The following is a 15,311-nucleotide window of genomic DNA, read 5'->3' on the forward strand; positions in this document are numbered from 1 at the left end:
ACACACACTCCCTGGATGCCAACGATGAACCTCTGCCCCAAACTTTCCAGAACAGCCTGTTATAGCGCCACCAGGAGGCCGCTTTGTGCAAAACAAGTTTTTGCACAGTACACCTACAGATTTTGTCCAAACATCACGCAAATTGGTACACAGTCTCTCTAGAGCCATTCAACGAAACCAGTCTTTCAGATTTCTCAGACTCCATCCTGATTGGTTAAGATTGGCTTCCAAAGTTCACAGGAGTGCTCAGTTTCAAACAAAATGCTGCAAATCATGAACACGCGATGTGTTCAAATCATGAACACATCGCGATTTCCACACGCGATGTGTTCAAATCATGAACACATCGCGATTTCCACACAAACACACACACACACACACACACACACACACACACACACACACACACACACACACACACACACACACACACACACACACACACACACACACACACACACACACACACACACACTGTGTATATTCTTCAGGCATGATGATTTGTTTCTGTAAACGACTTACTTTTTGACATACAGTCAGTGTCACAGAAAAAAGTAGCAAACATAGCTACTGGTAGAGAGAGTTATTTTTGCATCAAAAATAATAAATAGCACACCTGGGTTTCACATCTGCTGTTTTTACCATGTGCACTGAGTCCTGTTAGGGCAGTGGTTCCCAAAGTGGGGTCCGGGGACCCCTAGGGGTTCCTGAGAGAGTTCCAGGGGGTTCCCAGCTATATAATTAGGAACCAAATGGACCCTTATGGGTCTGTAACTCAGAGAGTGTACAAATGGAACCACGTGGACCCTGGCGTATCTTTTCAAATGGGGGTCAATTTGGGGGTCCCTGACACGAAAAAGTTTGGTAACCACTGCACTATAGGGGTAGAAATAAGTGTCTTTAGCACTGAGTCCTTAAAGGGTAGAAATAATTAAGGCTTTCAGGCGGTACCGTGCACTTGCCAACCGCAACCAGCAGGTGTCCTACCAGATCACAGGATCAGCAAGGAAGGGAGACCAAATACATTATCCTAATAATACATCATACAGCCACTGCAATTGAATTGTTATAGTTATAACGTAATGGTATAGTCATACTCTACCATACAGATTGGTCAAAACATTTTTGTTGTCACGGAAACGGTTAGTGGCGTGACGTCAGGACTCAGGCCACGTACGTCACGTCACCCTATAAAGTATAGTATAAGACAGATCATTGCAGTTTTCCAGATTCAGCAGTGACCAGTCCAGATGAGATTACCTCCAGTGTTCCAGATACTCAGAAGCGCCATACCACTAAGCACTAATTAAGTAGCCTACCAAGCCTTGTAGGCCAGACCGTAGGTAAGACCTCAACGGCATATAGTCGGAAGATATACTATACACATACATAACAATATAATATAACAATAACAATAATACATAATCATATATATAAAAAGTGATACCCGCATCCATACCGCGGGCTCAAGCCTACAGACTCCCACCCAAGCCTACCAGCCCTTGACAGCTGTCTATATCAATATATACATATATATATATATATATACAGTATTTGATATTATTATTAACATTTTTGAGAAGAACCACACCGGCAACAACTTGTTTAAAATAAACTTTTTAAAGTAAAAGTGACATTTTTGTCCCCAGCTGCTTCCCGTCTATGGAGGCGTTTGATAATGTGTGTCATCATAATGATGTCATCATCATACATGCGCGTTCTGTTTCTCTAGTCTCCAGTGGTCACAGAAGGAGCCAAGATGGCGACACACATGTCCAAGTGTAGAACCTGGAGTCGTGTCCACAGGTAACAAACCTATAAAGCCTTCATTCCGCTGACGTTAACAACAACTCTGATTTACAGACCGGTGGAGTTTTAATAGCTGCCTTTCATGCCGTAGCGACTCACAGCCGGGCACGTTGAACCGTCGGCTTCTGTTGGGTCACCTGTCAGCCAGCCTGCTTGCATGAGGCTAACCTAGCTAGCTGTCAAACTAGCATGTCTGGAAGTGTACCTACTGTAGTCTGTACTTTACAAGATAAGCAATAGTGGAAAACGGTAGAAACACAATAAAATAGACATGCATTAAAAATGTTTACCTTTTGAGTAAAAGTATACACGTTTTGGCATTAGCAGTGCCAAATTACTTTGACTGTGAACTGGTACTATATTGAATTGTAATTACTAATGCATCATGTGTGTCTATAATTACTTTAAGGTTGCAGCAAAGGTGCGGTCGATTTGAAATACTTTTGTGCTGCTGGTAGCTTAACCTATAATCATTATATTTCATAACAAATCTGTTAGTATCTTTTTCTGCAAATTACCTGGTAAATCTGTCAAATAATTGTAGTTGTTAAAAGTACAATATTTGCTTCTGATATGTCGTGGACTGGAGTTATAAACTAAAGTATCAATGCTTTACAAGTTGAAGTTTACCACACGTATGAGTGAAGTCAGTGTTGGTACATTTAAGATTTAATCACTTAAACCCTATTCTTTGTAGTGCATCAAAAAGTGAAAATGGCAGCTCTACAACTAAGCTCGCAATGCATTGTGTTGCAAATGGGTTTTCTTAAAGATTTGTTTTTGGCTTTTCTGCCGTTATTATTGAGAGAGACGGGGAGAGACATGCGGCAAAGGTCGTCATGAACGGGACTCGAACACGCAACGCGCTGTCAGCCCAAAGCCTATATGTGGCGTGCGCCTGGACCTCTTCGCCAGCGGCCGCCCCGTTCTTGTGTTTTGTTATTTGAGATTTGTCGTTCAGCCCGCCGCGTTAACTGTGACCGATTGATGGGTGAAGGAAATTATGTCACTTTATGTCAAATGATGTCTTCTCAAAGGTTTGGAGTCGCAGCATACAGAAAGTACAGCAGTGGTACCGGGTACCCAAATATCTCCCTGTCCACGCCCCTGCCGGGCATCCCCAAGCCAGTGTTTGCATCGGTGGATGGGCAGGAGAAATACGAGACCAAGATCACCACGTTGGAAAATGGCCTTAAAGTTGCGTCGCAGGATAAGTTCGGTCAATTCTGCACGGTTGGAAGTAAGTCCCTTGTTCTGTTGTTACTGTACACCAGCATTTTTCCCAAACGTTTTGGCCCGTGACCCCAAAAAAGATATTTGACGTTTCCCGGGACCCAAACTGGTGATAATAGCAGATCTACAAGCTCACAACGCACTGCATGCGTGTAGATCAGCTTGTAGATCGACCCATTTTGACCTGAGATCAGATTCTAAAAATGTCTTCTACATCCTGACAGTTTTCAGAAAAAGCTATGTTTCTATGTCAGTCGTAAAAAAATGCCGACCTACAAGCTCTGGCGTGCGCTATGAGCTTGTAGATCTGCTATTCTTCAATAGCTAAAGCATAACATAATGCTAACACCAAAAGGGGTTCCCGGTCCCGCCCAAAATGAAGCAAATATTTCAGTTAAAAACGCCCACTGTGAAAGAATATATATTAAAAGATTTGCGCCACATTTTCATGATTTAAAAAAAATAGCAGATTTACAAGCTCGTAGCGTGGCACTCTGTGCCGCACTATGAGCTTGTAGATCTGCTATTTGTCAACAGATAAAGTTTAAAATAATGGTTAAAGTGGTTAAAAGGTGACACAAATGTGTCCTCAGCGGTCTAAATGGGATAATGTATTTATATTGGGACAACCTTCTCTGTCTGTCTTAGTTTTAGTAAACTCTGGATCCAGGTACGAGGCCAAGTATCCAAGTGGGATTGCACACTTCTTGGAGAAACTCGCCTTTTCTGTAAGTATTAGCGGTTGTTGGTCACATTGTTCTCCCTCCTCTTGAATCTTCACTATCATCTGTGGTCATTCGTACTACATAATCCCAAGTGAAGTGTGCATTTTATTCTGAAATGTAGCCTCCGTCCATTTGGTTGCATTTGAACATATGATTGATATAGCAGTCTCAGTCTAAGGAGTTTTTACTTCTATTTTCTATACGGTGAGCGAATCTTTTCCAGTCAAAGTTTCCCTTATGTTTTTGAGACCACCGCTACCGTAGTCAAGTTTGAAAAAAAAGGACGAAGAAAGGCGCAACAGTTTTCTCAGTGCTTCATTGCATTTGAACAAACAAAGGTAAATGAAAACGTGTCTATGTATAGAATTGACGTTGTGTGCGTTTGTAGTCCACAGCTCAGTACGGCAGTAAGGATGAGATCCTCCTCACGCTGGAAAAACACGGCGGAATATGTGACTGCCAAACATCCAGGTATGTTACCCTACCGCGTCTTTCTGCATATTATTTAGACCTGAGGACGATTCTACAAATGCCTTCTAAAACCTGACGGTTTTCTGAAAAAACCCATGTTTCTATGTCAGTCGTTCTCAAACATTTTCATGTCGAGGACCCCCAGAATTATGTATTTGGCCCCGGACCCCAATCTGAAAATATGTTGTTCCAGCCAGGGACCCTTCCAGAAGCAAAGATTTGAGTTAAAAACGTTCGCTCTTATTGACACAGGGGTGAAAAATGGGTTACAAAATCGTGGGACAAAAAATATAAACTTTCGCTCTGAAAGAATATATATCCAAAGATTTGCGCCTCATTTTCACGATTTACAAGCTCTTAGCGTTCTACAAGCTTGTAGATCTGCTGTTTTTCAACAGCTAAAGTATAACATGATGCTTAAAACACTAAAAGGGGTTCCCTCCCAGAATGGGTTAACAAACTCATTGTGTATCACAGAATGTATAGCTTTTTCCACTTGCTTGAGGAGCGTTTATTAATGATTTATTATTATTATTTTAATTCCTTTTACAGAGATACCACCATGTATGCAGTGTCTGCGGAAGTGAAGGGCCTAGAAACGGTGGTCAGCCTTCTATCGGACGCTGTTCTGCAGCCCCGCCTCCTGGGTCAGTCTGAACCACTTTAAGACATATTGGACTGAGGTCGATTAAAAAGAAAGGCTTCTAAATCCTAATATAAAATAGTTTTCTGAAAAACCCATGTTTCTATGTCAGTTGTGCTCAACCTTTTTCATGTCAAGGACCCCCAGAATGATCTCTATTGGGCCACGGACCCCCCATCTCAAAATATGGTTTTCCAGGGACCCCCCAGAAGCCAATATCTTAGTTAAAAATGTTCGCTCGGAAATATATATTCAAAGATTTGTGCCACATTTTTACGACTTTTCAAAAATAGCAGACCTACAAGCTCGTAGGTCTGCTTTGTAGGTCTGCTATTTTTCAATAGCTAAAGCATGACATAATGCTATAAACACCAAGAGGGGTTCCCGCCCCAAAATGGGTTAAGCCATATTTTATACTTTTCAAAGACATTCAAAAATAGTCCCTAGTATAGCTACATGATGGAGAGTTGGTAACCAAATGGACCCTTATTAGATATTTAACTCTTGAGAGTGTAACATGAAACCAAATGGACCCATTTTTCAAGAGTTTAAAATTATTGTCAAACATTTGCATTACTTACTTTCTTTACAAGAAGTCTACACAATTAGAGAATGTAGAAGAATTGTTAGTTTGATCAACGTTTGCCTGTTCTCTCTCCTATGGTACCAACTAGGCATGCAACGATTCACTCAACTCACGATACGATTCGTATCACGATATGAGGTTCACGATAAGATTTTTCACGATAAAAAAATATATATTTTAAAGAAAGATTTCCGTTTTTTAAAATGTTATATAATTTATCTTCCCCCTGAGATTTTTTATTTAACTACATTGCAAAAGAAGTAGCATCACTTTTGACAGTGCAGAAACATGATTGCCGTCCTTGATGAGCATCAACGACCATCATCACCTGGGCACAGTCACAGACACACATACAGTAGCTCCCCTCTACAGTCACAGACACACACAGCTCCCCTCTACAGTCACAGACACACACAGCTCCCCTCTACAGTCACAGACACACACAGCTCCTCTCTACAGTCACAGACACACACAGCTCCCCTCTACAGTGCTCTACTACTGAAAGTGACTATCATTTCTCTCCAAAAGCACTTGAATATGATGGAATATGACTAAGCTCACATTTTTTATTTTATTTCAATGAATCGATTCATATCGTCTGGATTAATATCGCTGTATATCGATATACGATATATCGTTACATGCCTAGTACCAACGTCTATACAGCATGGTATTGTGGACAAAATCTTATCCCAACGACAACAAAGCATTTTTTAGTTTTGGGGTCTGAGAGGCTAAATGTCATCAAATCAAATAAACATTGGGCCTTGACAAGGCCTTGACAAGGGTTGAAAGAAAACCACTGCTTTAAATACATTTTCACTGTCGGTGACAAGTCTGATTATGAGTCTTGTTTTCCCCGATCACTGTATGTGTGTGTAGATGAGGAGATTGAGATGACCAGAATGGCGGTGCGTTTTGAACTTGAGGACCTGAACATGAGGCCTGACCCCGAACCCTTACTGACCGAGATGATCCACGCAGTGAGTCAAGTCTACTGAATCACTGTTGATTTTGACGGCAAAATTAGATTTTAGTCACATTTTAGTCACCTGGAATGTTTTAGTCGACTAAATATCATAAGATTTTAGTCGATTTAAATCTACTGTAGTTGATTTAGTCGACTAAAATGTGTTTTGGTGGTCCTTGATGCCGTAATGACTGAAACTTGCTGTGGGGTGCACATGCTTATTCGAGACACCAAACGTTCGACATGCGAAAACACCCGTTGCCTCCTGCGTGGGGTTAGGTTAGGGTTTGGGGTAGGGTGTATTTGTATTTATTTATTCAGCACAGTATAAAAACAACACAGTGAACATATAAATATAAGAAGGGTAAAGTGCTAGGCTGAGGCAAAAAAGCCCAAGGGGCTTATACGAGGCCTCTACCTATATAAATTATAATTAAACATTGTACATGAGATATAGAATATCCAGAAAACATGATTGCAGTATATAAAACATGAACAAAACAACAAAAACACAACAAGAACATGATTAGAATTTTTGGTTATCTACATGATTAGAGAAAAGAATAGATGATACAAAGAAATATAATTAAGTGATCTGGTCAATTAAGTGGGTCCTGAACTTATGTTTGAAATGTTTTATTTTAATGAAGTAGAATTTGATGAGATTGCTGTATAGGTGTCCCATAGCTGGGCCCCCCTGTATCTGACACAGACCAGTACGGAACTTTGGGAGATGTAAATGATTTGCCTGTCTCGTATTGAAGTGGTGCACATCACTGTTGAACTGGAAAAAGTCTTTACATGGCAAAGAAAATTAAACTGGCTGGAACAATACTTTGAAAATAAAGTTGCAGGTTTGGTATGTATTTAAGTCTGTCTCGGACTGCTATGGCGGAACTTATGCCTGTTGCATTGTTGGCTTGTATTTTCAGCTACTTTCAGCAAGTGTTGTACTGGATGTCGTGTCCACTAGTCCCTTCCTAACATTTTGGCCGTTTGAACCAATCGGATTGCTTTCTAGAAACGACCTGTTGTATAATTCCCTTTAACCTACGGCATACAGAACTCTGATTTTAGTTGATGAATGGATATTAATAAAACATATATTGTTGAAACGTGCAGTTCAGGAAGTTTATTGAAAAGGTGACAATACCAAGACGATGTAGAATGGAATATTGGTGTGTTATTGCCTAAATAAATATAACCCCTAACAGTATTTTAACACTTTTAAAGGTCACGATACCAATGATTTTTTTCTTTTTCCAGGCAGCATATCGAGGCAACACAGTGGGTCTGGCGCGCTTTTGCCCCGTGGACAACGTGGACAAGATTGACAGGAAGGTGCTCCACGACTACCTCAGCAGCTACTATTGTCCCGAGCGCATGGTGTTGGCGGGAGTGGGCATCGAGCACGAGCAGCTGGTGGCGTGTGCCAGGAAGTACCTGCTGGGCGCCACGCCGGCGTGGGGAGCGAGCACGGCCGCCAACGTTGACCTGTCCGTGGCGCAGTACACTGGTGGCATCATGAAGGTGGGATCATTTGTTTGTTTGTTTATGTGGCTGTGGAACCACAGTGGCCCTCTGGAGTGACTGTGGAACTATAGTGGCCCTCTGGAGTGACTGTGGAACTATAGTGACCCTCTGGAGTGACTGTGGAACTATAGTGACCCTCTGGAGTGACTGTGGAACTATAGTGGCCCTCTGGAGTGACTGTGGAACTATAGTGACCCTCTGGAGTGACTGTGGAACTATAGTGACCCTCTGGAGTGACTGTGGAACTATAGTGGCCCTCTGGAGTGACTGTGGAACTATAGTGGCCCTCTGGAGTGACTGTGGAACTATAGTGGCCCCCTGGAGTGACTGGAACTATAGTGACCCTCTGGAGTGACTGTGGAACTATAGTGGCCCTCTGGAGTGACTGTGGAACTATAGTGGCCCTCTGTCTGGAGTGACTGTGGAACTATAGTGACCCTCTGGAGTGACTGTGGAACTATAGTGACCCTCTGGAGTGACTGTGGAACTATAGTGGCCCTCTGGAGTGACTGGAACTATAGTGGCCCTCTGGAGTGACTGGAACTATAGTGGCCCTCTGGAGTGACTGTGGAACTATAGTGGCCCTCTGGAGTGACTGTGGAACTATAGTGGCCCTCTGGAGTGACTGTGGAACTATAGTGGCCCTCTGGAGTGACTGTGTAACTATAGTGACCCTCTGGAGTGACTGTGGAACTATAGTGGCCCTCTGGAGTGACTGTGGAACTATAGTGGCCCTCTGGAGTGACTGTGGAACTATAGTGGCCCTCTGGAGTGACTGGAACTATAGTGGCCCTCTGGAGTGACTGTGTAACTATAGTGGCCCTCTGTCTGGAGTGACTGTGGAACTATAGTGGCCCTCTGTCTGGAGTGACTGTGGAACTATAGTGGCCCTCAGTCTGGAGTGACTGTGGAACTATAGTGGCCCTCAGTCTGGAGTGACTGTGGAACTATAGTGGCCCTCTGGAGTGACTGTGGAACTATAGTGGCCCTCTGGAGTGACACTGGAACTATAGTGGCCCTCTCCATCTTCAAAGTTTCCCACCCCTGGTTTGTCTGCAGATTTGTCCACCAGATTCTCCTCGCCATATTCTCCTCCAGTTAGAATAATGATTCTAATTAGGGCTGCAACTATTGGTTATTTTTCTTAATCTATCGATTATGTTTTTTGAAAAATTCAGAAGCGAATTTGTTTGTTTGTTTTACTTAGTTTTTATATATGAACAAATCTATGTCTAAATTTCTAATGGATCAATACATGAGTGTGATTAACTGCACGCCTAATTCTGATGGATTCAAAAGTTTCACTTTCATCACCACTTAGATGGAAAAGGACATGTCCGACGTGAGCCTCGGCCCCACCCCCATCCCAGAGCTCGCACACATCATGATCGGCCTGGAGAGCTGCTCCTTCCTGGTGAGTGCTTGTAGGGATTGAACGATGGAGAATCTCCAACGGTTTGATAACCTCGCGTTACCAGGCTTTCCTCGGAGGAGGAAATCCTGGTCGGGACTCGGGAGCGGATGATATCGTTACTTCATGTTCTAGTCATTGATTTTATCAGGTCGGACTCGAGCCCTCTAAACCAGAACATCCTTTCCTTCAAACCGGAAGATGAATACCTTCCCAATAAAAGCATCGATGCAGCGCAGTACGAGTCACGCTTTTATTGGGAACGTATTAATTACTCTTCCGGTTTGAGGGGAATGAAGTTCCAGATTGAGGGTTCCGTCCTGATGACCACGAAACAATGAGTACAACATGACGTAACGATATCATCCGCTCCCGACGGGATCGTAAACCCGAAAAGGAATTCTGCTGGTTTGAGCAGTTTTGTGTCAACCGCGGTGTCCCAGAGTCAATGCAGGTGTTTTTTTTGTTTTGCTTCAACCGCGGTGTCCCAGAGTCAATGCAGGTGTTTTTTTTGTTTTGCTTCAACCGCGGTGTCCCAGAGTCAATGCTGGTGTTTTTTTGTTTCTCTTTGGCAGGAGGAAGACTTCATCCCGTTCGCTGTGCTCAACATGATGATGGGTGGAGGCGGCTCCTTTTCAGCGGGAGGGCCTGGGAAGGGCATGTTCACCCGTCTATACCTGAACGTCCTCAATAGGTAATAATAATACATTGTATTTATAACACACTTTACATTTGAAAAAGAGAGGGGGAAAAAAAAGTATTTAAAAGGATTAAAATAAGAAGGACAATTGATACAAGGTTAAAAAGCACACGGGACATCTAAAAAGTCCAACTAGGAAAATGCCTTGTTAAAAAGAAAAGTCTTAAGTCCCCTCGAGCAGCTGAGCAGAAGGCCCGGTCCCCCATAGTGTGGAGCAGCTGAGCAGAAGGCCCGGTGTGGTAGCTGATTGGTCTTTTTTCCCCTTGGAGAGTGTTTGCATTACCAGAGTGGAGGGAGCGGGTGGAGGTTGGGGGTTCAATGAGTTCCTTTAGGTTGGACGGGGCGTTGCTGTGGATGCAGTCACCAGTGAGCCTACCATGTTATCCTACAGTAGCTGAGCGTTACTGTGTGTGACCAAATTTGACTGAGACTCAGAGACTGATTGAATTTTTTTTCATTTTTTGTCATGTGGTATGAAAGCAGGGAGGCATAGCTTCAAATAGAGATATTGGTTGTTCAGTTTGACCCACCAGTTTTGGAGATATGGCTTATAGAGTAATGTCTTGCAGAAAACGGCGAGCTGAGAAAAAAAGGCTTGAAAGGTTCACTTCTGTGGTCTCTAACATTACACCTAGCTAACATGTTTAAGCATTTATTTCATATTTACATATGAAATATATATATTTCAGACATGCTCTAGTATGTGAAGAGTCTGCCTCTGCTATTAACTCATTTTGGAGAGAGAAAAAAAAAGGTTTTCTCCTCTGGTGAAAAGCTGGAATTTGCGTGATGGCAGTCTCTCAGTCAAATCTGGTCGTGTGTTAATGAACTGACACTGTTTCCAGACATCATTGGATGTACAACGCTACCGCCTACCACCACAGCTATGAGGACAGTGGCCTGCTGTGTATCCACGCCAGTGCAGACCCCAGGCAGGTATGTACAACGGTCAGTGGTGGGAAGAGGACTCATGTAAAAAAGATCGTATCGTGAACCTCATATCGTGATACGAATCGTATCGTATCGTGAGTTGAGTTGAGTGAATCGTTACATGCCTAGGACCTTGTGTTGTGTGCTATTTATTTTAATTTAAAGGAAAAAAACAAACAAACAAACAAACAAACAAACATACCTTCCTCTTCAGGTACGGGAAATGGTGGAAATCATCACCAGAGAGTTCATTCAGATGACCGGCACAGTAGGAGAGGTAAGAGGAGTGGTTCCTAGAGGGAAAACTACACTAATGGATGTTGCTTAAATGCTTACTGTTCTCATGGAATGCTAAAACGGAGCTTTGTGTCCGTTTTGAAAACGCCTAAATCCAGATGGAGTTGGAGAGGGCCAAGACACAGCTTAAGTCCATGTTGATGATGAATCTGGAGTCACGGCCGGTTATTTTCGAGGACGTGGGGCGCCAGGTTCTCTCCACGGGAAAGAGAAAGCTGCCACACGAACTGTGTACCCTCATAAGTGAGTAAAAGAAAATCCATTATGCGTTATTCTATGATTTTAGTTTAGTTTTAAGTTTAGGCTCCATGCTTTTCTTTCGTGGCAGTAGAGCGAGTCAACATCGCACCTTGATGGTACGTTCAGTCTCGGCTCTCAAACATTCGTTTACGACGTTTAGTTCAAGTTGTAGCTAGTAACCACCTATATACTTAGTTGACCAGGGTCCACAGGCATCTATTCTTAGTCCTCTCCAACAATTGGTAATCTCCAAGCTCACAGCGCTTCACAATGTGACGCGTTCAATCCAATCCACTTTATTTATATAGCACGTTTCAAAACTTGGGGTTTACAAAGTGCTGTACAGGAGAAAATAAAAACAAATACACTAAAGCTACCACACAGAACAACTACAGCAAGAATACAAAGTACAAACAACTGAGACACATCACAGAAAAGCACAAGACGCAACAGCGTCACAGTGAAACAAAACATATACAAGGACCGAAGAAACTCAAGTGGGATTAAAAACCAAGGTATAAAGGTGGGTCTTTAGGCGAGATTTAAAAGTCTCGATGGAAGGGGCCAATTTGGGAGGGGAGTGCGTTCTATAATTTGGGGGCTACAACATAAATGGCTCGGTCGCGTTGAGCTTGTAGATCGGATATTTTAAGCATGAAATGACCACTAGTCCCTCCTTAACATTTTAATCTAGTTTTTATTTTGTTGACGGAATTGTCAATATTTAGTCATAGTTTCAGTCATCATAGCTTAGTTTATTCAGTTTTCCTCCGTGAAAAAAAGGTAGTCGGCGAACATTTTTCCTCATAGTTTAGTCGATGAAATCAACACTGACGTCAGGTTGAAAGTGGTAAAGGGGGGGGGGGGGGGGGGGGTGAAACGAAAAAAAAACAAAAAACAATAACGTCTCGTCTTTCCAGGTAACGTTACAGCCGGCGACATCAAGCGAGTGACCAGCAAGATGCTGCGTGGCAAACCCGCCGTGGCCGCCCTGGGAGACCTGACCGAGCTGCCCTCCTACGAGCACATCCAGGCCGCTCTGTCCAGCAAGGATGGACGCCTGCCTCGCATGTACCGCCTATTTAGATAGAAAACCTCCCCCGTTCCATTTAATTTATCCAGTCCGCTACTGGCCACCATCACTGTATATAAACTCCTGGAGAACAATAGACCGCTGACCCTATACTCCTAGTGTTTCCCCCTGAATAAGGGCCCGGCAGTGCTCTGGGGAGGAGGGGACAATGACCTGGATCTCAAAAACAGCCATGGTCCACAGTACACACAGTTGGAGAATCTGTATTTTTCATTTGCTGGCTGGAAGGCCATTTTTTTGCTGAGAAGGTTTGCACAAGTTTTTGGGTTTTAAAAAAGGAATACTTCAGCAGCTACAAAAAAAATGAAAACAAATTAATCTTCATCTCCACACATGCCACCAAACTTAAACTCTTGTTTTGTTTAATGAATGAATGTTGAAAAACGATAGGATTTCTATTTTAGTGAGACCTTCAAATATAAGATGCTATTTCACTCGCTCATTTGTCTGTACTGTATGTGTTATGAGGGTGTTGTCTGATCACTGTTTGCACTGATTGTTAATCTTAAATTGGGGACCAGGGATCCCCAGGGGTTCTTGAGGGTATTCCAGGGGGGACTCCCAGGGGTTCTTGAGGGGATTCCAGGGGGTCCTCAGCATAATTAGTTAATATAGCATATAGCAACATCTGTAAACAACATTAACTTTACACTATGTGGCACATTGTGAGCTTGTAGATGGGCTATTTTTTTTAAACAAACCAAAACAAAAAGAAAATCATTTGGAATATTTTTGGCACAGTGGTCTTTGACCCTATTGCAAGTGCAAATGGTGTGCTGGGTTTTGTGCACTTTACGTGCATTTCTTTTTCCGAATATTTTTGGCACAATATTTTCGGGGGGGGGGGGGGGGGGGGCTGTAGGGGGTTCACAGCCAAATATACATTTTGGGGTCCTTGACTTGAAAACGTTTGAGAACCAGTGATTTGAGGCCTTGTCTTTGCTCCAGCAGATGACTCACAACTGAACTGTTGCATGGAGGTGTTCACTCTTCCTCAATTGACCTATAGCTAAGCCAAACTGCTATGGTCCAATCACAGATAAGCATAACATGGGTTAGACAAACCTCTCCACCAATAGTATTCCTATATGACAAAACATGTTTTTTTCTTTTAAAGAAATGACATGCACATATTTTTCCAACAACATGGTAGGCCTTGTTGTTGGATTTGGAAGAGATTTTCTTTGGAAGGTCTGGTTCCAAAAAATATTTTTAAACCAGTATTTAATGTGTAAAATCCATGATAGTTACATTGGAATGAATGAGCCCAAGTGGGAGGGGTCTTAGCTATAGGTGAATTCAGAGGACAGAAGTCTATGAAGCACACACAACAGTAAATTAGTGTATATATATATATATATATATATATATATATATATATATATATATGGCGAGGACTACGTGGTCAATCTTGTAACTGTAACTCAACTGTCTGTATGTGTTGACAGCAAGGAGATGTGTATTATCTTTACCTCTCAATATATTGTGAGGCTCTGCTCTCCCTCAAAGTCAAACATTTGTTAAACGACAACTTTAACGTTTTCTTTTTTTAACCAAGGTTCGTATTTTAGGTTATTTGAGGAAGTAAAAGATGTTATTTTTTTTTTCATTTGCTGCTTTCTTTTGTTTTCACAATTTTAGTGGCATAAAAGGTTTTTTTTACAAACATTTGCAGCGATTTATTTTATTTACTATAGTCCTACTAGACCCCGGAAAATTACATCTGACCACAAGATCATGGGATCTACTGAATGTGAAGGAGGTGACAAACTGATGATTGAGCCTATGCCACGCAGTGTGGCTTCCCCCTAGTAAACCCGCTCCCAATGGTATCAACCGATAATTCTCAGTAGGTTACTAATCAAGCCGATCTTATCGACCTTCAATAGATCCTGTGATCTTTTGTGGCTAGATGTAATTTCCTTGGATCTATTAGGACTATAGTAAATAATAAAGTTGCTGTTAAGAAACGTGTGGTTGTGTTGGTTGGTGTCGTTGCAATGTACCAGAGCAATCAAGTGGCAAATGAAATGGTCTTTATCAATATTATCAATATCAAATATATTATTGGATTTGCTGCATTTCATTCCGATAAACACCAGACACTTTGGGGCTCACTTGGTATAGTCTGGTTATGCAATATGGGCGGGCTTTGGTACAGTGACTTTCAATGCTTGAGACCTTTGACTGACAGTTCTGACCAATTGCGTCAAAGAGAAAATGTTTCAACCCGCCCCCCTGGAAATTAAATCCAAGCTGAGCCTCCCCAGACTAATATCCCGCGGTCCGTGCTATATATTAGTCTGGTTTATTAACCAGGCTACACTTGGTAAGCGTGCATATCACATGCAGTAAATCAGGCTAGTCCATCTGACTCGAGGCTCTTTTCCTGCATGTCATCCCCCCCACTCATTTGTGTAGGTCTCCGTTGTGTTCATTTCTCTCATAACCCATTTGTGTAGGTCTCCGTGTTCATTTCTCCAGCTAGACTAACTGTACTTGTCTTGATGGCCATGTTTGTTCACCTTCACGAGCTTGTCAGTAAAGAAATATAGGTATTGCCTAAAGGGCAAGGTCGCTTCTCGCCCTCAGGCGTGCACACATCCGCCTGGGTGACAGCAGACTGCTGGGTGATCGCTGGCGCTTTGGCATGGGGGTGTCAGATCAACA

At 42.5% G+C, this 15,311-nt stretch overlaps 1 protein-coding gene across 1 annotated transcript; it reads left to right on the forward strand.

Moving 5' to 3' along the window:
• Window positions 1–1,743: 1,743 nt before the first annotated feature.
• pmpca (peptidase, mitochondrial processing subunit alpha) lies at window positions 1,744–13,078 on the forward strand. Its single transcript, XM_083784262.1, has 13 exons — window positions 1,744–1,806; window positions 2,847–3,049; window positions 3,691–3,770; window positions 4,156–4,238; window positions 4,791–4,885; window positions 6,350–6,450; window positions 7,704–7,967; window positions 9,292–9,384; window positions 9,957–10,075; window positions 10,927–11,017; window positions 11,226–11,288; window positions 11,407–11,551; window positions 12,469–13,078. The coding sequence occupies exons 1-13, from the start codon at window positions 1,760–1,762 to the stop codon at window positions 12,636–12,638; spliced, it is 1,554 nt and encodes a 517-aa protein (XP_083640388.1). The 5' UTR covers window positions 1,744–1,759; the 3' UTR covers window positions 12,639–13,078.
• Window positions 13,079–15,311: the final 2,233 nt, after the last annotated feature.

Source organism: Protomyctophum parallelum, assembly GCF_964188405.1.
Source record: "Protomyctophum parallelum genome assembly, chromosome: 15".
Classification (NCBI taxonomy): Eukaryota; Metazoa; Chordata; class Actinopteri; order Myctophiformes; family Myctophidae; genus Protomyctophum; species Protomyctophum parallelum.

Bases quoted from the DNA above. Each gene is read 5' to 3' on its own strand.
- pmpca (XM_083784262.1), top strand. From the start codon at position 1,760: ATGGCGACACACATGTCCAAGTGTAGAACCTGGAGTCGTGTCCACAG. The intron at 10,076-10,926 runs GTAATAATAATA...CACTGTTTCCAG, and splicing joins TACCTGAACGTCCTCAATAG to ACATCATTGGATGTACAACG. The intron at 11,289-11,406 runs GTAAGAGGAGTG...GCCTAAATCCAG, and splicing joins TGACCGGCACAGTAGGAGAG to ATGGAGTTGGAGAGGGCCAA.